We start from the raw sequence: 23,011 nt of genomic DNA, 5'->3' as shown, positions 1-23,011 counted from the left end.
CGGGTAGGAATGTGCAGGTATTCCAGAGATTTTTCAATGATACAGATCATTATAAAGGATGGGTACCCGTCCAAAGCAAAGTCAAGTCAAAAAGCATGATGGCACAACATTTTAAGAAACATACCCCAGGGGGTAAATCTTCGGATAAATCCCTCATCGTGAACGCCACGGCGCACGAGGTTCGGATTCTGGGGGAGACTCGACATCATGCAAGAGACGAGTCGGAGCGTCTCGGTGTACCCCGAAGAGTCAAAAACTCAGGCCAAAATCTAAAACCTTTCTAGCAACTTTCAACATAAATTCACTTACACAAACTGGCAAGCTGAAAACCCTCACCAAAGCTCTTCACGAAAATCAGATATCCATAATGGCCCTACAGGAAGCAAGGTACCCAGATGAAGAGATTTTTGAATCCGAAGGCTACCGATTTTTCAAGAGCAAAGCGCAAAGAGGAATCCTCAATGGAGCTGTGATGCTTGGAACCGCGTTTGCTGTTAGAACCAAGATCCTTAAATCGGTTGCAAATTTCGAACCTGTGAATGACAGATTGTCTATACTCACAATTAAATGCGCGAACAAAACCTACGCTCTAGTTAACGCACATGCTCCTACAAACGATAAGAACAAGTCTGATCCAGACGAAGTTGATAATTTCTGGGACCTACTGGATGGAAAATTAAACAAAATCCCCACACACCATGTCAAGCTTCTTTTGGGCGACTTCAATGCCCAACTAGGTCGTGAACAGAAGTACAAGAAAGTTATAGGAAATTACCCTGCTCACAAAAGAACCAATCCCAACGGCAAAAGACTGGTGTTCATTTGCGAAAATCACAACCTGCAGGTCATGTCGACCCACTTTCGCCATCTACCCAGAAAGCAAATGACTTGGCGTTCTCCCGTCCAAGCTCTCGGAGAGTTTCAAATTGATCATGTTGCAATCTTCAGGAGAAACAGCCCTGAGATTATGAATGTCAAGGTAAAGAAAGGCATCAATGTGGCCTCAGATCATTATATGTCTCTTATCAAATTCAAACCAATTCCCGCAAACACAAGGAAGACAACCAAACAGATCACATGCTTCGACAATGATAAACTTCGGCAAAGGGTCGCGAAGTTCCAGGAGAAGGCTAGACCAAATGACTGCGACTTTAACAATGCCAAAAGTCTCCTTGTTGAGGCCACCAAAGACGTTGCAGAAATCAAGAGAAGCAGAAAGCATGCCTGGTGGAATAGTACCTGCGAATCAGTGCTCCAAGAAAGACTCAATGCGTGGAAACAGTACTACTCTACGAAATCAGAAAATGATTGGGAAACCTACAAAACCCAATGTGCCCAAGCAGCTAGGGTGTTCAGAACTGAGAAACGTAAATACGAAAAATCTCTCATTGAAAAGATAGAACAAAACTTTAGGAAGAATGAAAGCAGAGAGTACTACAGAGCCTTCAAACGCAAACTCGCTGGCTATAAACCACCATCTCTATGCTTTGAGCGAAAGGACGGCACACTGGCGACGTCAAATGAAGAAAATTGCAGCATTCTGGCAGATTACTTCAAGAATTTACTTAATTGCTCTAAACCGCAAAGCGCCATTCAGACCAAGGAACCCTTACTCAGGTACCCAGATTCCAGACCACCCAACAGAGATGAAATCAAGCGCCACATTGCCCGTCTCAAAAATAACAAAGCGCCGGGGGAAGACTCAGTAGTAGCAGAACTATGGAAATATGCCCCAGAGGAATCACTTGATATCTTGCAAAAGCAAATAGAAGAAATTTGGAACAAGGAGACCCTACCCGAAGATTGGAAAATAGCTTTGATCCATCCATTACACAAAAAAGGCAGCATGAAGAACATCAACAACTACAGAGGAATATCTTTGCTACCCGTGACTTACAAAATTCTATCACTTGCCATCCTGGAGCGTTTGGAAGCACAAGTTGAACATCAAATAGGTGAATACCAAGGAGGGTTCAGAAAAGGTTGCTCAACAGCTGAACAGATCCAAAATCTCAAAACGATCATCAGATATTGTGCACTAAGGTCCAAGCAGTATGTGTCTGTCTTTGTGGACTTTAAGAAAGCGTACGACTCCATTGACCGGGAAGTCCTGCTAAACATCTTAAATGAATTTGGAGTTGATTTGAAACTGCTGGCATTAATTAGAGCCACCCTGACCGATACAAAATCCAAGGTGAAGTTCCACGGATGTCTCTCGCATTCCTTTGACATCAAAACAGGAGTCCGACAAGGTGATGGGCTATCCCCGATACTCTTCAACTGTGTTCTTGAAAATATCATCAGAACCTGGCGGGTGAGATTACAGGAAACCAACTACAGTCCATTGAGAATAGGAACCAAATCCAAGGGGATCGCAACAGACTGCTTAGCATTTGCCGATGATATTGCTGTTCTCTCAAACGACATAGAAACCGCTAGAGCTCAAGTTGAAATTTTAAAGGAAATTGCCGAACAAACTGGTTTGCAGATATCCTCTGAGAAAACAGAAGTAATGACTAACATCAAAGAGGCTCCACCAAAACTCCATACAAAATACGGGGACATCACCCGAGTAGACAAATTCAAATACCTGGATGAGATCATCATGAAAAATGGACTGGACAAAGAAGCACTTCAGGAGCGAGTACGCAAACTGGAAATAGCCTACCAAACATCCCGCACAATCTACAACAAAAAATGCCTTTCCCAAAACACCAAGATACGTCACTATGAAACAGTTCTGAAGCCAGTAGTTCTATATGCAGCCGAAACCCTGTCTCTGAATGCCAACAAAGGACTCCTTGAAGAACTGGAGAAAAGAGAACGCAAAATTGTGAGAGGAATCTTGGAATCAAAGTACAGAAATGGAATCCATCAAAAGAGATCCAACAAGGAAGTCTACAGCAAAATAGAGAAAATTACCGACACAATCAGAAAAAGACGGGCACGATTTTACGGTCATCTGAAAAGAATGGACGAAAGAAAGTTAACTAAAGAAATCTTTCACTTTTTTGATTCAAACCCCAAAACCACAATTCCCTGGTTTAGAAATACCAAAGAAGACCTGCAAATGCTACATATCTCAACTGAGGACGCCCTTAACAGAGATCTCTTCCGCAAGAAAATATTGACGAACGGGCTAAACCGAGACGAGCAACCGAAGAGAAGACATGGTGCCCCTTGGACAGAGGAGCGTAAGCAGGCCCACTCACAAAGAATGAGGGAAATTTGGGCTCTAAAGAAGGCCAAGTTCAGTGTCAAATGCAACAAGACTTAACGTGGTCCTGGATGGCCCCAACGAATTATATATATAAATAAATAAATAAATTTTATTTTCTTCAAATATACCAAAAATATAAATTCAAACAGCTTACAATTAATAAAATCATCACAAAAATCATAAATAAAATCGGTCCAATACTCAGATCATTCACAATTCACCGTCGTCATCCGAAGTTTCACCATAGGAACTTTCGTCGCTGGCACCTTTCCACAAATAGTCATCCTCACTACCATCCACTGAATTTGAAATTCCACATTTCTTAAAGCTTTCGGACACTAGATCGTTGGGAATGCACGCCCATGCGGTCTTGATCCAGCTGCATATTCGTCCATCTTCAGGCCTCTTCACTCATCCAGTTGGTGTTAACGCGTGATCACCATCAGACATTCATTCGGTGTACAACTGTTTCATTGCAGTTCTGAAAGGCCGGTTCACGCACGTACATCCAACGGCTGTAGAATAGAAGTGAGTCCTCCGGGAATTATCACAAGATCGGGTTTTCCTTTCCAAATCATACCTTTTACGGCGTCAGTTGTATGTCCTCGGTAGCTGTCCAACACAAGCATGTTTCGTTTTTGTAATAAAGTTCCCGGGTGACGTTGCCAAACGCACTTCACCCAGTCCTCAACTAATACACTGCCCATCCAGCCAGACTCATGTGTTCTAACAATAACACCGGACGGCAAGTTTCCTTTCGAAAGTGTTTTCCTTTTCAGAACCACATATGGAGGGAGTTTGGTTCCATCCGCTAATATGCACATTACCATGCATTGTTGCTTTTCGTTACCACCTGTTCTGATGGTTACACTTTTAGAACCCTTCGTATCCACGGAATTTTCAAACGGCATTTCAAAATAGACAGGTGTCTGGTCAGCATTCCCAATTTGCGACAGCAAATAAGAATTTTGCTTCCTCAAATGAATAATGTGATGCTGAAAGGCCATTAATTTTTCTTCATATGCCCCAGGGAGATGTTGTGAAATAGACGTATGTCTCCGAATGCACAATTCCTTTCTCCGATAAAAGTTTCGGATCCATCCGCGGCTTGCAGTAAAACCCTGTGTTTTGAGTTCTTTTGAGATCTCTACTGCTTTCAATTGACACATTTCACTAGAAACACCATACCCTAACTCACGTTTTTCTATCATAAATTTGTGGAGTCATTCTTCAATTTCTGGAAACAACGCACTCCGCCCGTGGAACGCTCTGTGATTGCCATGAATTTTTATAAGTTTTTCCTTCTTCTTCTTCCGCCAATCACGAACACACGGTTCATCAATATCGTACTTTCTGCCAACGGCACGATTTCCGTATATTTCAGCTTCGCTTACAACTTTAAGTTCCACAAGCACAGTAAATAACCGCAGACACCGTTTTGAACAGGTGGAAATAAATATTAAATATTTTCCTATATACAGTATTTTACAGCCGAAAGTTGAAACAAATAAAAGCAAGGGGTATTTATAAATATCATATCATGCATGTGACATTCTGAACCATTTTTCATTTACTGCAAGGTCATTTACCTGGTTGAAATTAGGATGTTTGGTTCATATGTTCAAATGTTAGCACCTAAAATTAAAACAAATAAAAGAAAGGAATATTTACGAATTACACATCATGCTAGTAACAGTGTGAAATATTTTACATTAACTTCACGGTCAGTTACGTCATTTACCTGACTAAAGCTGCAGTGATTTGTCTCAGAGATAATTTTCGAAAAGTAAGGGGTTGTGATACTTTTCCATTTTGTGAAGTACATACTGTTTTCTGGCTTATGAACTATCCCCTGCAGCAATAGAACTAAAATTAGAGTTTTTTTCTCAGTTGGATTTGTATCCACCCAAACTTATTATTTATAAGTTTCATTTTCCGTATTGATTGGAATCAATGTATAGACAAGAAAAGTGATCCACCGATCAATACTTATTTATTGTAAATGGATTTTACACTAGTACCGGTTTCGGCCTTTCATGGCCATCATCAGCTCGTACATAATTATATTAGAGCCATTAGACAAAATCACAAAGATGTTATGTTAGATCATCTGGATGTCTAATGGGGAATAGAAATAAAATATATTGCAGTAGTATGAGGTTAAAATATCTGTGATCAAAGGTGGTGGTGAAAGTTACGATAAACTAAAACCTATTGAGTGTACACTGGACATGAGTACATTAAACACATTAAAACAAATAGGCCACAGTATAAACATTACATACATACATTATCATTATAGACTGTTATGCCTTTCAGCGTTCAGTCTGCAAGCCTCTGAGAATTTACTAAACGTTGCCACAATCCTCGATTTGCAACTAGTGTTGTGGCCTCATTTAGTTCTATACCTCTTATCTTTAGATCGTTAGAAACCGAGTCTAACCATCGTCGTCTTGGTCTCCCTCTACTTCTCCTACACTCTATAACAGTGCCCATTATTCTCCTACGTAACCTATCCTCCTCCATTTGCCTCACATGACCCCACCACCGAAGCCGGTTTATGCGTACAGCCCTTCATCCATCGAGGTCATTCCTAAATTAACCTTTATCTCCTCATTCCGAGTACCCTCCTGTCATTGTTCCCACCTGTTTGTACCAGCAATCATTCTTGCTACTTTCATGTCTGTTACTTCTAACTTATGAATAAGATATCCTGAGTCCACCCAGCTTTCGCTCCCGTAAAGCAAAGTTGGTCTGAAAACAGACCGATGTAAAGATAGTTTCGTCTGGGAGCTGACTTCCTTCTTACAGAATACTGCTGATCGCAACTGCGAGCTCACTGCATTAGCTTTCCTACACCTTGGTTCTATCTCACTTACTATATTACCATCCTGGGAGAACACACAACCAAAATACTTGAAATTATCGACCTGTTCTAGCTTTGTATCACGAATCTGACATTCAATTCTGTTGAATTTCTTACCTACTGACATCAATTTAGTCTTCGAAAGGCTAATTTTCATACCATATTCATTGCACCAATTTTCAAGTTCCAAGATATTAGACTGCAGACTTTCGGCACAATCTGCCATTAAGACCAAGTCACCAGCATAGGCCAAACTGCTTACTATATTTCCACCTAACTGAATCCCTCCCTGCCACTTTATACCTTTCAGCAGATGATCCATGTAAACTACAAACAGCAAAGGTGAAAGATTACAGCCTTGTCTAACCACTGTAAGTAACCTGAACCAAGAACTCATTCTACTATCAATTCTCACTGAAGCCCAACTGTCAACATAAAAACCTTTGATTCATTTTAATAATCTACCTTTAATTCGATAGTCCCCCAGTATGACCAACATCTTTTTCCTCGGTACCCTGCCATATGCTCTCTCTAGATCTAGCAGACACAGCTGTCTATTCCTCTCATAGCACTTTCCAATTACCTGGCACATACTGAAAATCTGATCCTGACAGCCCCTCTGCGGTCTGAAACCACACTGGTTTTCATCCAACTTCCTCTCAAAAACTGATTGCACCCTCCCTTCCAAGATGCCAGTGAATACTTTGCCTGTTATACTAATCAATGAGATACCTCGATAGTTGTTGCAATCCTTCCTGTTCCCTTGCTTATAGATAGGTGCAATTACTGCTTTTGTCCAACCTGAAGGTACCTTACCAACACTCCACGCTAGTTTTACTACTCTATGAAGCAATTTCATCCCTGCCTTCCCACTATACTTCACCATTTCAGGTCTATTTTCATCTATTCCTGCTGCCTTATGACAATGGAGTTTATTTATTATCCTTTCCACTTCCTCAAGCATAATTTCACCAACATCATTTTCCTCCTCCCCATGAGCTTGGCTGTTTGCAACACCACCATGATGATTTCCTTTACATTGAGAAGATGTTCAAAATATTCCCTCCACCTCTCCAGTGATTCCCTGGGATCTATTATGAGTTCAACTGAATTACTCAAAACACTGTTCATTTCATTTTTCCCTCCCTTCCTAAGATTCTTTATTACTGTCCAGAAAGGTTTCCCTGCTGCTTGACGTAGCCTTTCCAGGTTATTACCAAAATCTTCCCATGACTTCTTTTTGGATTCAACCACTATTTGTTTCGCTCTGTTTCTTTCATCTACGTACGAATCTCTGTCTGCCTCGCCCTTGTTTGGAGCCATTTCTGATAACACTTCTTTTTACGTTTACAGGCTGCTCTCACTTCATCATTCCACCAAGATGTTCGCCTTTTCCCATCTTTACACACAGTTGTTCCTAGGCATTCCCTTGCTGTTTCTACTACAGCATCCCTGTATGCCACCCATTCACTTTCTATATCCTGAACCTGCTTACTGTCTACCGTTCGAAACTTCTCACTAATCATATCCATGTACTTCTGTCTAATTTCCTCATCCTGGAGATTTTCTACCCTTATTCGTTTGCAGACAGATTTCACTTTCTCTACGCTAGGCCTAGAAATAGTTCACTACAGATCAGATAGGGGTCTGTATCATCGAAAAATCCGCGAAAAACTTGTACATTCCTAACAGATTTCCTGAATTCAAAGTCTGTTAAGATATAGTCTATTATGGATCTGGTACCCCTAGCCTCCCATGTGTAGCGGTGAATAGCCTTGAAGAATGTATTCGTAACAGCTAAACCCATACTAGCACAGAAATCCAGCAAACGCTTCCCATTCCCATTAGCTTCCATATCTTCCCCACATTTACCAATCACCCTTTCGTATCCTTCAGTTCTATTCCCAACTCTTGCATTGAAATCGCCCATTAGCACTATTCTATCCTTGCTGTTGACCCTGACCACGATGTCACTCAATACTTCATAAAACTTGTCAACTTCATCCTCATCTGCACCCTCACATGGTGAATACACGGACACAATTCTTGTCCTAATTCCTCCCACTGATAAATCTACCCACATCATTTGCTCATTTACGTGTCTAACAGAAACTATGTTGCGTGCAATGGTATTCCTGATAAAGAGCCCTACCCCAGACTCTGCCCTTCCCTTTCTAACACCCGTCAAATACACTTTATAATCTCCTATCTCTTCCTCGTTATCTCCCCTTACCCGAATATCACTTACTCCTAGCACATCCAGATGCATCCTCTTTGCTGACTCAGCCAGTTCTACCTTCTTTCTTCCATAAGCCATAGTATAAAACACTTAAAAAATTTTAAAGACATTAAAATATGGTATATATACACTGACTGACAGAGCAAATGCAACACCAAGAAGGAGTGGTTCGAAAGGGATGAAAGTTGGGGAAAAAACAGAGACGGCACGGATGAATAATTGATGTTTGTTTCAAACCGATATGCAGGTTACACAATGCGCACAGCATCGACTCAGTAGGATGTAGGACCACCGCGAGCGGCGATGCACGCAGAAACACGTCGAGGTACAGAGTCAATAAGAGTGCGGATGTTGTCCTGAGGGATGGTTCTCCATTCTCTGTCAACCATTTGCCACAGTTGGTCGTCCGTACGAGGCTGGGGCAGAGTTTGCAAACGGCGTCCAATGAGATCCCACACGTGTTCGATTGGTGAGAGATCCGGAGAGTACGCTGGCCACGGAAGCATCTGTACACCTCGTAGAGCCTGTTGGGAGATGCGAGCAGTGTGTGGGCGGGCATTATCCTGTTGAAACAGAGCATTGGGCAGCCCCTGAAGGTACGGGAGTGCCACCGGCCGCAGCACATGCTGCACGTAGCGGTGGGCATTTAACGTGCCTTGAATACGCACTAGAGGTGACGTGGAATCATACGCAATAGCGCCCCAAACCATGATGCCGCGTTGTCTAGCGGTAGGGCGCTCCACAGTTACTGCCGGATTTGACCTTTCTCCACGCCGACGCCACACTCGTCTGCGGTGACTATCACTGACAGAACAGAAGCGTAACTCATCGGAGAACATGACGTTCCACCATTCCCTCATCCAAGTCGCTCTAGCCCGGCACCATGCCAGGCGTGCACGTCTATGCTGTGGTGTCAATGGTAGTCTTCTGAGCGGACGCCGGGAGTGCAGACCTCCTTCAACCAATCGACGGGAAATTGTTCTGGTCGATATTGGAACAGCCAGGGTGTCTTGCACATGCTGAAGAATGGCGGTTGACGTGGCGTGCGGGGCTGCCACCGCTTGGCGGCGGATGCGCCGATCCTCGCGTGCTGACGTCACTCGGGCTGCGCCTGGACCCCTCGCACGTGCCACATGTCCCTGCGCCAACCATCTTCGCCACAGGCGCTGCACCGTGGACACATCCCTATGGGTATCGGCTGCGATTTGACGAAGCGACCAACCTGCCCTTCTCAGCCCGATCACCATACCCCTCGTAAAGTCGTCTGTCTGCTGGAAATGCCTCCGTTGACGGCGGCCTGGCATTCTTAGCTATACACGTGTCCTGTGGCACACGACAACACGTTCTACAATGACTGTCGGCTGAGAAATCACGGTACGAAGTGGGCCATTCGCCAACGCCGTGTCCCATTTATCGTTCGCTACGTGCGCAGCACAGCGGCGCATTTCACATCATGAGCATACCTCAGTGACGTCAGATTACCCTGCAATTGGCATAAAGTTCTGACCACTCCTTCTTGGTGTTGCATTTGCTCTGTCAGTCAGTCAGTATATATATATATATATATATATATGTTAAAACGCTTATTAAAATTTGAGTTCGTATTGTTTGGATTTCATTCTTCAATCTTCTTTGTGGTTCTTGTGCTTCTGTATCATGTTGATTTAGTTGTATAAGGTGATCTTCGAGATTGTTCTATGGCTGATATACGTCATATTGATGCGTGGTAAGAACCCTTGTCATGAAAATTTGTTTTGAGTACTATGTAATCCAACTGTTGATGTACTTCAGTAATTTTTTTATGATAAACTGTAAGGCTTGAGTTTAAATTTAGGAGCTGTTGGTGGCGTCATCTCTCTCGTCTATGTTCGTTATGTGGTTGTTATCTGTAAAGATAAGCTAATATAAGTATAGTGTGCATATGAAGGAATGCCCGGTGTATGTATGAAAATGAAAAGAGTACTTACTATTGTTGTTGCGGAGGTCATGTACCGATGTGTTTGGAGACTTGCTTTGTTCTGCTACGAGTGCATCTGGGGCTCACGTTAGCTGAGGAGAGGGATGTAAGTGGAGGGGAAGGAGGAGTGGCTATTGTGGAGGTAGGGGCAGGGTCAGGCTTGTGATTCGTCGGTTTGTTAGGGCGTGTGTTTACTATTTTGAGATAGTCGTTCTTTAATGCAGGAATGGCTTTATCTAAGATGATGCTAGTTTTCTCTGTAATGTCGATAATGTTATGATTGGGATTAGCGTATTGGTCCAGAGAAATATAGAAATCTTCGGTTATGTTGAGCAGGAGGCCCTTAGAGTTTATGCTTAATATCATCATATCGTTATTGATGTCTGTGAAACTATGCTTAGATTCTTCTACATGTTGGTCTATTGATGAGAAATGGTTGTGTTTTACTGCATTTATACGTTCATTGTAGCGGATGGTGAAGTTTCTGCCTGTACGTCCAATATAACTCGTGTCACAGTTGTTACATTTGATACGGTAGACACCTGATTGGTTGTATTTATTATTATTATTATTGACTGTTTTGGTATTGTGTATAGTGTTGGTGCTGTTGTGTGTGGTTTTGAATGCTATTTTCAGGTTGTGCTTCTTAAAAATATTAGTTATAGTATATATAGGTAAATAGGGCATAATCTTTTTTGGGTTTGACTGTTTTAGTTAATGTGGTTTTAGGTTGGGATTTTATTTTGTGAATGATTTTGTTGACCATTTCTTTGCTATATCCGTTATGTTTGGCTATGTCATGGATTAATTTTCATTATTTTGATCTATTGTCATTGGGATATTAAAAGCTCTATATATCATGCTATAATAGGCTGCTCTTTTGTGTGTGTTAGGATGAATGGAGTCATTTTTTATGGTATTTAAGGGTGTGTGTGTGGGGGGGGGGGGTTCCTGTAGATCTTGTAAGATAAGTAGTTGTCGTGTCTGGTTATTGTCAAGTCTAAGTAATTTAAGGTACGGTTAATTTTGGTTTCTTTAGTGAATGTAATTCAGCGGTGTAAAGTGTTAAGTTTGTCTAGTATAGTATCTGTGTCAGTGGATCTATTATCTATAATTACGAACTTATCGTCAACAAATCTGCACCAAAAACATAATATATTATCTATTTTATTGATTGACGTGTGTTCTAGGTGGTCTATATATATTTCTGCTAATATTCTGGAGGCAGGAGATCCCATAGGTAGGCCTTGTTGCTGATATATGGTATCATGAAATCTGAAGTAGTTATTGTTTATGGCGAATTCAAGTAGATTCATGAATTCATCTATTTCTAGGGTGCTCAAGTTGCTGTGGTTTATGAAACTAGATTATATTATTTTGATTGTTTGTTTAATAGGAATGTTAGGGTACATGTTTGTATTGTCAAATGAAGGAAGGGTATGGTGTTGCTCGATCTTTAGTTTTTTGGTTCTGTTGCAAAAATCTATTGAGTTTTGTATTGTTTTGTTTGCTAAATATGAATAATGCTTTTTCAAAGATTTTTGAATGAATTGCGATAGTTTATAGGTTGGACTGGCTCTATAGTTTATAATCGGTCTCATGGGTACATTTTCTATGTGTATTTTAGGGTAGGCTTTTGCGGATGGTAATTGGGGGTTCATTGTTATAAGTTTTGCAGATTCTGTTTCATTGAGAAGAAAGTGTGTGTTTTTTAGTAGATTTTTGAAATTCCTTTGTATGTTATTGGTTGGATCTCGGCGTTTAATTGAAAAAGTGTTGTCTTGGAAACATTCTTTAGTCTTTGTTATATATTCATTCTTATCCATAAAGACCGTAGTGTTGCCTTTGTCGGCTTTTGTTATTAGTAGATTGTTCTGTTTTATTTTGTTTTTGAGTTTGTTTAGGTTCGATTTATTGGTGGTATTCATGTTTAAGTTATTATTGTGAATGTTATTGATGTATTGCAGGATTTTCCTACTGATTTTGTGTCTAACTTCATCTCGTATATCGTATGGGATTTTCTGTAAAGCGAGTTCTGTTTTGGTGACGGCAGTTATGATAATCTGATAGGAAGATGCATTACCCCAGTTGTGTTTGGGTCCCTTGCTCAACATAGCCGTCTGAACATCGTCAAATGCGGTTGGTGTGAGATTTTTTAAGGGTGGGTGGAATTTATGTTGGGAATTCTTGTTAGGATGAGAAGGATCTTTATTTTGGATTATGGTTAGTGCTTTCGGTTTGCTTTGTTGTTTCAGTGTTTCCATTGAACCCCCAATTACCATCCGCAAAAGATTACCCTAAAATACACGAAGAAAATGTACCCATGAGACCGATTATAAACTATAGAGCCAGTCCAACCTATAAACTATCGTAATTCATTCAAAAATTTTTGAAATAGCATTATTCATTTTTAGCAAACAAAACAATATAAAACTCAATAGATTTTTGCAACAGAACCAAAGAACTAAAGATCGAACAACACTATACCCTTGCTTCATTTGACATTACAAACATGTACCCTAACATTCCTATTTAACAAACAATCATAATAGAATCTAATTTAAAAAACCACAGCAACTTGAGCACCCTAGAAATAGATGAAATCATGAATCTACTTGAATTCACCATAAACAATAACTACTTCAGATTTCATGATACCATATATCAGCAACAAGGCCTACCTATGGGATCTCCTGCCTCCGGAATATTAGCAGAAATATATATAGACCACCTAGAACACACGTCAATCAATAAAATAGATAATATATGTTTTTGGTGCAGATTTGTTGACGATAACTTCATAATTATAGATAATAGATCCACTGACACAGATCCTATACTAGACAAACTTAACACTTTAGACCACCGAATTACATTCACTAAAGAAACCGAAAATAACCATACCTTAAATTACTTAGACTTGACAATAACCAGACACGACAACCACTTATCTTACAAGATCTACAGGACACACACACACACACACACACACACACACACACACACACACACACACACACACACCCTTAAATACCATAAAAAATGACTCCATTCATCCTAACACACACAAAAGAGCAGCCTATTATAGCATGATATATAGAGCTTTTAATATCCCAATGACAATAGAAGTTCAAAATAATGAATTAAAATTAATCCACGACATAGCCAAACATAACGGAGAGAGCAAAGAAATAGTCAACAAAATCATTCACAAAATAAAATCCCAACCTAAAACCAAATTAACTAAAACAGCCAAACCCAAAAAGATTAAGCTCTATTTACCTTCAACAACACCCATATATATACTATAACTAATATTTTTAAGAAGCACAACCTGAAAATAGCATTCAAAACCACACACAACAACACCAACACTATACACAATACCAAACCGGCAATAATAATAATAAATACAACCAATCACGTGTCTACCGTATCAAATGTAACAACTGTGACACGAGTTATATTGGACAAACAGGCAGAAACTTCACCATCCGCTACAATGAACATATAAATGCAGTAAAACACAACCATTTCTCATCAATAGGCCAACATGTAGAAGAATCTAAGCATAGTTTCACAGACATCAATAACGATATGACGATATTAAACATGAACTACAAGGGCCCCCTGCTCAACATAACCGAAGATTTCTATATTTCTCTGGACCAATACGCTAATCCCAATCATAACATTAACGACATTACAGAGAAAACTAGCATCATCTTTGATAAAGCCATTCCTGCATTAAAGAACGACTATCTCAAAATAGTAAACACACGCCCTAACAAATCGACGAATCACAAGCCTGACCCTGCCCCTACCTCCACAATAGCCACTTCTCCTTCCCCTCCACCTACATCCCTCTCCACAGCTAACATGAGCTCCAGATGCACTCGTAGCAGAACACAGCAAGTCTCCAAACATATCGGTACACGACCTCCACAACAACAATAGTAAGTACTCTCTTCATTTTCATACATACACCGGGCATTCCTTCATATGCACACTATACTTATATTAGCTTATCTTTACAGATAACAACCACATAACGAACATAGACGAGAGAGGTGTCGCCACCAACAGCTCCTAAATTTAAACTCAAGCCTTGCAGTTTATCATAAAAAACTTACTGAAGTACATCAAGAGTTGGATTACATAGTACTCAAAAAAAATGTTCATGACAAGGGTTCTTACCATGTATCAATATGACGTACATCAGCCATAGGACAATTTCGAAGTTCACCTTATACAACTAAATAAACATGATACAGAAGCACAAGAACCACAAAGAAGATTGAAGAATGAAATCCACACAATACGAACTCAAATTTTAATAAGCGTTTTAACATATCTATATATATATATATATATATATATATTATATACACCATATTTTAATGTGTTTAAAAATTTTTAAGTGTTTTATACTGTGGCCTATACGTTTTAATGAGTTTAATGTACTCATGTCCAATGTACACTCAATAGGTTTTAGTTTATCGTAACTTTCACCACCACCTTTGATCACAGATATTTTAACCTCACACTACTGTAATATATTTTATATCTATTCCCCATTAGACATCCAGATGATCTAACATAACATCTTTGTGATTTTCTCTAATGGCTCTAATATAATTATGAACTAGCTGATGATGGCCATGAAAGGCCGAAACTGGTACTAGTGTAAAATCCATTTACAATAAATAAGTATTGATCGGTGGAACACTTTTCTTGTCTATACATCCACCCAATCTCTCGCTCGTGACCATTGTTTCAAGATCGGATGGGCTTCTAAAAACTGTTTAGCACACACATCATCACCTATGAACTGTTCAAAATATTCCAACACATTGGATTCATCGTCGAAGTCCACATTTGCACCACTAGCACCAGAAAATACAAATTTCTGACGTGAATCACCACTCGGTGGGAAAGGCTGAAACATGTCTAGCACATTGTCTTCATCCAATTCATCATGTTGTTCATCTTGTTCTTCATTCTCATTCTTTGAACCACTTTCACTATCAGATTCACCTTCACCTGTATCAAACCACTCATCTTTGGATTTCTGAGGAGATAAATCGTCACAATCATTCTCTAAGTGTTGAATAAAGAAAGATGAAGAATGGAAAAACTGCTGGATAGATGAAATTTCAGTGGAGATGATAAAGGCAGCTGGAGTTGTAGGCCTGCAGTGGACATATCGAGTTCTCAGGAATGTCTGGGAGCATAAGGAGGTCTCTGAGGATTGGCAAAAAGGAATAATCATCCCAATTTTCAAGAAAGGCAATAAGAAAGTATTGAAGAACTACAGGGGAATTACTCTAATATCCCATGTTGCTAAGATAATGGAAAGGATACTGGAAAGTAGGATTAGGTCGAGGGTTGAATATCATTATTATTATTATTCTAGTTGCTTTACGTCGCACCGACACAGATAGGTCTTTTGGCGACGATGGGATAGGAAAGGCCTAGGAGTTGTAAGGAAGCGGCCGTGGCCTTAATGAAGGTACAGCCCCAGCATTTGCCTGGTGTGAAAATGGGAAACCACGGAAAACCATCTTCAGGGCTGCCGATAGTAGGATTCGAACCTACTATCTCCCGGATGCAAGCTCACAGCCGCGCGCCTCTACGCGCACGGCCAACTCGCCCGGTGGTTGAATATCAGATACAGAAAAATCAGTTTGGTTTCAGAAGTGGAAGGTCAAGAATAGAGCCCATTTTCATTATGAGACAACTAATGGAAAAGCAATGGGAGTACGGGAATGATATGGTGATGACATTCATTGACATTGAAAAGGCATATGACAGTGTCCCCAGGACTAAAGATTGGGACAGTCTGGTGCAAAAAGGAATCGGACAGGGATTAATAAATATGATCATGGAAATGTACAAGGAATGTTGTAGTTACGTGCAAACACAAGTTGGCAGGACAAGTTGGTTCAAAATAACTAGTGGCCTGAGACAGGGAAGTATTCTATCACCAATCCTGTTCACAAAAGTAATGGATGACATCATGAGAACAGCAAACGCAACATATCGGGGAAGAGAAATGAACATGTTATTTGCAGATGATATTGTGATTTGGAGAGAAGAGGACATGAAGGTTCAAGAACAGTTGAATGTGGTGAGTGGTAAGATCGAAGAGTGTGGATTGAAAATAAGTATAGAAAAGAGTAAAACTCTTGTTATGACTAGAGGGGAGAAAGAAGGGAAAGGTCAGATTAGACTTGCAGACAAGCCTCTGGAAGTAGAGGAGACGTTCAAATACCTGTGGAGTGAATTAATGGAGAATGCTCGACTGGATGCTGGGATTAGTAAGAGGATTCAAACTGGAAGCTGCTTCTATCATAGTGTAAGAAACATGTTATGGGACAAAGATGTGCCAATGGGAGCAAAGGAAACTATGCACAGGATGTATTACATACCCATAACAACTTACGGAGCAGAAACTTGGACAATGACAAAGAAGGATGAGTCTAATACAGGCAGCCGAAATGAAGTTCTTGAGGAGTATGATACAGAAGAGTAGAAGAGACAATGTAAGGAATGAGAAAATCCAGAAAGAAATTCGAGTGGAAAAAATTAATGATAAAATAGAGAAGAGCCAACTAAGATGGTTTGGGCACATAAAGTGAATGAGTGATGAAAGAATGCCAAAAAAAGGTGATGGAAATGCAAATGCAAGGAAGGAGAGGCAGTGGACGACCACGATTGAGATGGAAGGAAGGAGACAATCCAATGCAGTATTATAGAAAGAAACCTGGACTGGGACACAGTGTTGAAGGAGGAGTGGTAGAAAGAGCGAAGAAAGTGGAGAGGAACCATATTTGCCCCTACCCGGCTACAGCTGGATAAAGGGAAATGATGATGATGATGATGATGATGATGATGATGATGATGATGATGATGAATTTCAGTGAAAAATGGAAGGCTATGAATAGATACTTAAAGGCAGAAACATGTTCCAAGAAGGACATTCGAAGAATCATTAATGAACAAGGGGAGTGTATATGTGAGGATTTATAGAAGGGAGAAATATTCAGTCAGCAGTATGTAAAGACTTTTGGATATAAGGATAATGTCCAGGTAGAGGAGGTAAAAAAGCTAAACAAAGATATCTACACACAGGGCATAAAGGTCCTTGGAGGGGTGGAAGGTAAAGGCTTCCGCTATCCATAACCTCAGCACTTACATGCTAAAAGTTTCATATTGGTTCTGTATTGACATCACTAAACATATACAATTGTTAAGGATCCACCAATTCAATACACTATTTAATCAGATAAAAGACATCACCCGACAGAAATTATCAATACATGTTTCATCCACCTAGTGGACATCTTCAGCTACATAACATACATACTAAACCATTATTACATTTAGATTATTAATAAGAGAACAATGGGAATTAAAATATCTGTAGGATAACTAATGCATGACCCATTAAAACTGTGGAATGAACCAACAAATTAAAATACATGAAACAGAAAGTACATCTATCGAGTCATAAAAGCATCAAATATTTTTTTCATGGCAAACCAATCACATGAAAGTCTTAAAATTGTTCGTTGATATGTTAATACACAATGTCATGATGTAATGGGAAACCAAATTAAACGTGTCTCATGTAACAAAGTGTGCATAAGAAACATTCAAATTAGGGATAAACATCCTCCTATAGCGTGAAGTGGGCTTCAAACGGGGACCATTGAACCTTTTAACCTTTAAGATCTTGCAAACCGATAACCACAGGCCCACCACAATATAAGATAGAAGTAGGTGTTAATTACTATAAAATGGTTTAACAGCCCAGTACTTACTTTCAGTCATCTACTGATCCACGCTAAAGGAGGATATTTACCCCTAATTTGAATGTTTCTTATGCAAACTTTGTTACACGAGACACATTTAATTTGGTTTCCCATTACACCATGACATTGTGTATTAACATATCAACGAACAATTTTAAGATTTTCATGTGATTGGTTTGCCACGCAAAAAAAATTGATATTTTTATGACTCAATAAATGTACTTTCTATTTCATGTATTTTAATTTGGTGGTTCATTCTACAATTTTAATGGATCATGCATTAGTTACCCTATGGATATTTTAATTCCCAGTGTTCTCTTTTTGATAATCTAAATGTAATAATGGTTTAGTACTTATATAACTGAAGATGTCCACTAGGTGGATGAAACATGTACTGGTAATGTCTGTCAGGAGATGTCTTTTATCTGATTAAATAGTGTATTGAATTGGTGGATCCCTAACAACTGAATATGTTTACCTCACCATGTTTTGGTTAGCTCAACATCAGGTTGCCTTTGCCTCAAGGAATTAACCTGGTACTCACTTTTTTTGTATAAGGCTGTCTGAACCTCAGGGCCATGTGCAACTCCAGAAACGGAAATCTCATTTCTTAAATTTTTCGACTTCCTGACGGTTAATTGAAACCATGTCCTTCTGAGTGAACCGAGAGGTAGAGGAGGTAACTAATACTGATGAAGTATTGAAATATCCTCAGTCTCTTCTTTTTACAATTTGCTTTATGTCACACTGACACAGACAGTTCTTATGGCAACAATGGGACAGGAGTGGAATGGAAGTGGCTGTGCCCTTAATTTAAGGTACAGCCCCAACATTTGCCTGGTGTGGAAATAAGAAACCTCAGTCTTTTGAAATTGTGGTACAGGCCTGTTTGCGAGTAATATGTGTTGCAACCTTAAGTCAGTAGCTGATCAACGTCAGCTAGAGGTGAAGCTGCATGTAAAATAAAATAAGATATAAAACTTAAAACCTATAATAAACATTTAATTTACACAGCAACTTATAAATTCTTATAAACTTCTACAGTGAGTTGGACAAGAGTTAGAGAGTATACTTTTTGTTTGTTATTCAGATGGTTATATGCAAATAACAAATAGTCATATTTAAATCCTTTACCACAACTACATTATTATTATTATTATTATTATTATTATTATTATTATTATTATTATTATTATTATTATTTTGTTGTTTGTTTAGTCCTCAGCCCGAAGGCTGGTTGGATCCTCAACAGTTCTGCCATCAGCTGTCATAGATGGCCTAGGCATCACTGAAGAGGCATACTAGGGAAATGAGGAGTGAGGTAGTTTCCCGTTGCTTTCCTCACAGGGTCAGAAGTTGCTATTACGTATCAATCTGCCAAGCCCACTGAAATGCATGCACCAACTGACCCTATGAGCAACATTTTCACACCATTCATAACAGGGACTGGCTGCATAAGCAATGGCATTACTAGCATCACTCGTACCTTAGTCACTTTCATTTTGTCAAAGCCAAGCATAAAGCTGAGACAGATCAATGAAAGTAACAATATTGCTCTAGCCCATACCAGAAGACAAAGTGCACTGTAAACACTAGGTCCTGCCAGCAAAAGCATATTTATTATTATTATTATTATTATTATTACTAGCTGATGTACCCGTGCTTCGCTACGGGATTCTCAGAAAGACTGACTTGGTGGTTTTCCTAACTTAATCCAACATAGGTCATTACAAAAACGTCAGTAGGAATGTAGCGATTGAAAGCAATGTTATCATATAAAATACTCGATCAAATGAAACACCGCAAACTTTCTCACTTTCAACGAACAGTACTACGGTGCCGATCTAAGAGTCCGAAGTTCCAGAGCTCGAATAACCAGGTCGCAGACTGCCGTGAACACTCCTCTGTCATTATTCCGTTAAACATGCACACTACTCATTCCAATCAGTGCCTCCGAGTAGGGATTGAATAGCTCGAATACTATGATGAACCAATGTGTTACAAACCAGATATATCAGAAAATGTATGAACCAGAGGAATGACATGCTACTTCCCGCCAATATACAGGCAGGCTGTTTCAGTCGGTACGACCAGGCGAGTTGGCCGTGTGGTTAGGGGCGCGCAGCTGTGAGATTGATATATATAGATTTATCTATACGACCACTAATGACATAAATAACTTATTTGAGAATTACATTTCAGGCCTTCCCCTAAACTACCATTTCACTCAGCGTGAATAAAATAATTTATAACCTAGATTGTAGTGGATCATCACCCGACATTACATGACGATTTTCATTAAATTCTCTTCATCCGTTTCCTCTTGATGCGTGTACATACATACATATAGATGGACAGACAGAAATTACGAGAAAGTAAAAAAATGCATTTCCTTGTTACTGTAGACATGACAGATACAGAAATACCATTCATTTCAAATTCTGAGCAATGTACAGGCAAAACACTTATTTTATATATAGATTACATTTCAGGCCTTCCCCTAAACTACCATTTCACTCAGTGTGAATTACATTATTGATAGCCTAGATTATAGTGACCTATTCCCAGACTTTGCATAAAAATTTTCGAGAAGATACGACCACTAATACAATAAATGTTTGACAATTAAATTTTAGGCCTTCCCCTAAACTACCATTTTTCTCAGCATGTATAGCCTATATTGTAGCGACTTATTTCCAATGTTTGTCTACTGATTTTCATTAAGGCACGACCACTAATAACATAAATATTTGAGAATTAAATTTCAGGCCTTCCCCTGAACTATCATTTCACTCAGCGTGATCAAAATAATTTATAGCCTAGATTGTAGCGGTTAATCACCCGACTTTACATTCCGATTTTCATTAAATTCTCTTCAGCCGTTTTCTCGTGATGCGTGTACAGACAGACAGACAAACAGACAGACAGAAATTACGGAAAAGTAAAAAATGCATTTTCTTGCTACTGTGAACATGACCGATACAGAAATACCATTATTTTCAAATTATAAACAATGTACAGATAAAACTCTTATTTTATATACAGGATGAAGCGAAATTCGCGCACTCAGGCGTCGCAGCGCAACTGCTCACATGCCAGCAATAAAAAAATGTCTCTCACAAAAGTTCGTCCTTCGAGTATATCCGGCAGAAAAAGGGCGTTGAAGAGTGGCAATCTGGCAACACTGTAACCACATGTAGGGTAACTACCTCTGTCAGCACGTACTCTTTTGCTGTACAGTTGGTGCAGTGGTTACAGTTTTGGGTTAGCATTCAGGAGGTCGAGGGGTCGATCCTGGGTTGAAGCGTATTTTTTTTATTTCATAAATGTAGTCCAGGTGGTATGGTATCTGGCAACTTAATCGTCAACAGCCATTGCAGCGGGTCCTCTAGAAACCCTTTGCACTTACATACTACGATCCTACAAATGGACGAACAATCGTTTCCCTTGGTCAGCTTTGAAAGACGTCCTTTCCACGTCGTGGGCGTGAATTTATTCGCACAAATTCATATACTAAATGCGAAACCTGTTTTCTTTCTACCGTCCTCCAACGATCTCATAGATTAGCAGCAACTGTTATTCTTACCTCGTTCAAGTCCATTGTATTTCGTAAGGGCTTACGTTACCAGTAGGCCTAGCAAGGTATTTGTTGTGTTCAGCGTTACAAAATGTTGTAAATGTAGGATACATGAGACCTAAGGTATTGCTGTATTACAGTATGTAATGTCCGATGGAAATTATTAAACAAAAAATTGCGCCTTAACCCAGGATCGAACCCTCTACCACCTGCATGCCAACCCAAAACCCTATCCAATGCACCAACTGCTCACCACGGATATATGATGCTGACAGAGGTACTTACCGTACATGTGGTTACAGTGTTGGCAGATTGCCACTATTCAACGTCCTTTCTCTGCCTGATATACTCGCAGGACGAACTTTTGTGAAAGACATTTTTTATTGCTGGCATGTAGGGAGTCGCACTGCGACGCCCGAGTGCGCGAATTTCGCTTCACTCTGTATATAGATTACATTTCAGGCCTTCCCCTAAACTACCATTTCACTCAGTGTGAATAACATTATTGATAGCCTAGATTATAGCGACCTATTCCCCGACTTTGCATACTAATTTTCGTGAAGATAAGACCACTAATACAATAAATATTTGACAATTAAATTTTAGGCCTTCCCCTAAACTACCATTATTCTCAGCGTGTATAGCCTATATTGTGGCGACTTATTTCCCATCTTTGTCTACCGATTTTCATTAAGACACGACCACTAATAACATAAATATTTTAGAATTAAATTTCAGGCCTTCCCTAAACTACTATTTCGCTCAGCGCGATTAAAATAATTTATAGCCTAGATAGTAGCGGTTCAACATCCGACTGTACATTCCGATTTTCATTAAATTCTCTTCAGCCGTTTTCTCGTGATGCGTGTACATATATACATACATACAGACAGACAGACAGACAGAAATTACGGAAATGTAAAAAATGCATTTTCTTGTTATTGTGAACATGACCGATACAAAAATAGCATTCTTTTCAAATTCTGAGCAATGTACAGACAAAACTCTTATTTTATATATATAGATTACATTTCAGGCCTTCCCCTAAACTACCATTTCACTCAATGTGAATAACATTATCGATAGCCTAGATTATAGCGACCTATTCCCCGACTTCGCACACCAATTTTTGTGAAGATACGACCACTAATAGAATAATTATTTGACAATTAAATTTTAGGCCTACCCCTAAACTACCAAGTTTCTCAGCGTGTATAGCCTATATTGTAGCGACTTATTTCACATGTTTGTCTACCGATTTTCATTAAGACACGACCAATAATAACATAAATATTTGAGAATTAAATTTCAGGCTTCCCCTAAACTACCATTTCA

General features: G+C 39.5%; 1 protein-coding gene across 1 annotated transcript in view; it reads right to left on the bottom strand.

The window, feature by feature from the left end:
- Positions 1 to 23,011, bottom strand: part of Sptz (Spastizin) — a 713,541-nt gene that overhangs the window by 498,631 nt on the left and 191,899 nt on the right. The window contains exon 11 of the mRNA XM_067139843.2: positions 15,107 to 15,382. Coding sequence (XP_066995944.2) covers positions 15,107 to 15,382 — 276 coding nt within the window. The remainder of the gene's footprint in view (positions 1 to 15,106; positions 15,383 to 23,011) is intronic.

The sequence above is a fragment of the Anabrus simplex genome, chromosome 2, assembly GCF_040414725.1.
Source record: "Anabrus simplex isolate iqAnaSimp1 chromosome 2, ASM4041472v1, whole genome shotgun sequence".
Taxonomy (NCBI): Eukaryota; Metazoa; Arthropoda; class Insecta; order Orthoptera; family Tettigoniidae; genus Anabrus; species Anabrus simplex.
This window is presented reverse-complemented; position numbering and strand designations above follow the sequence as displayed.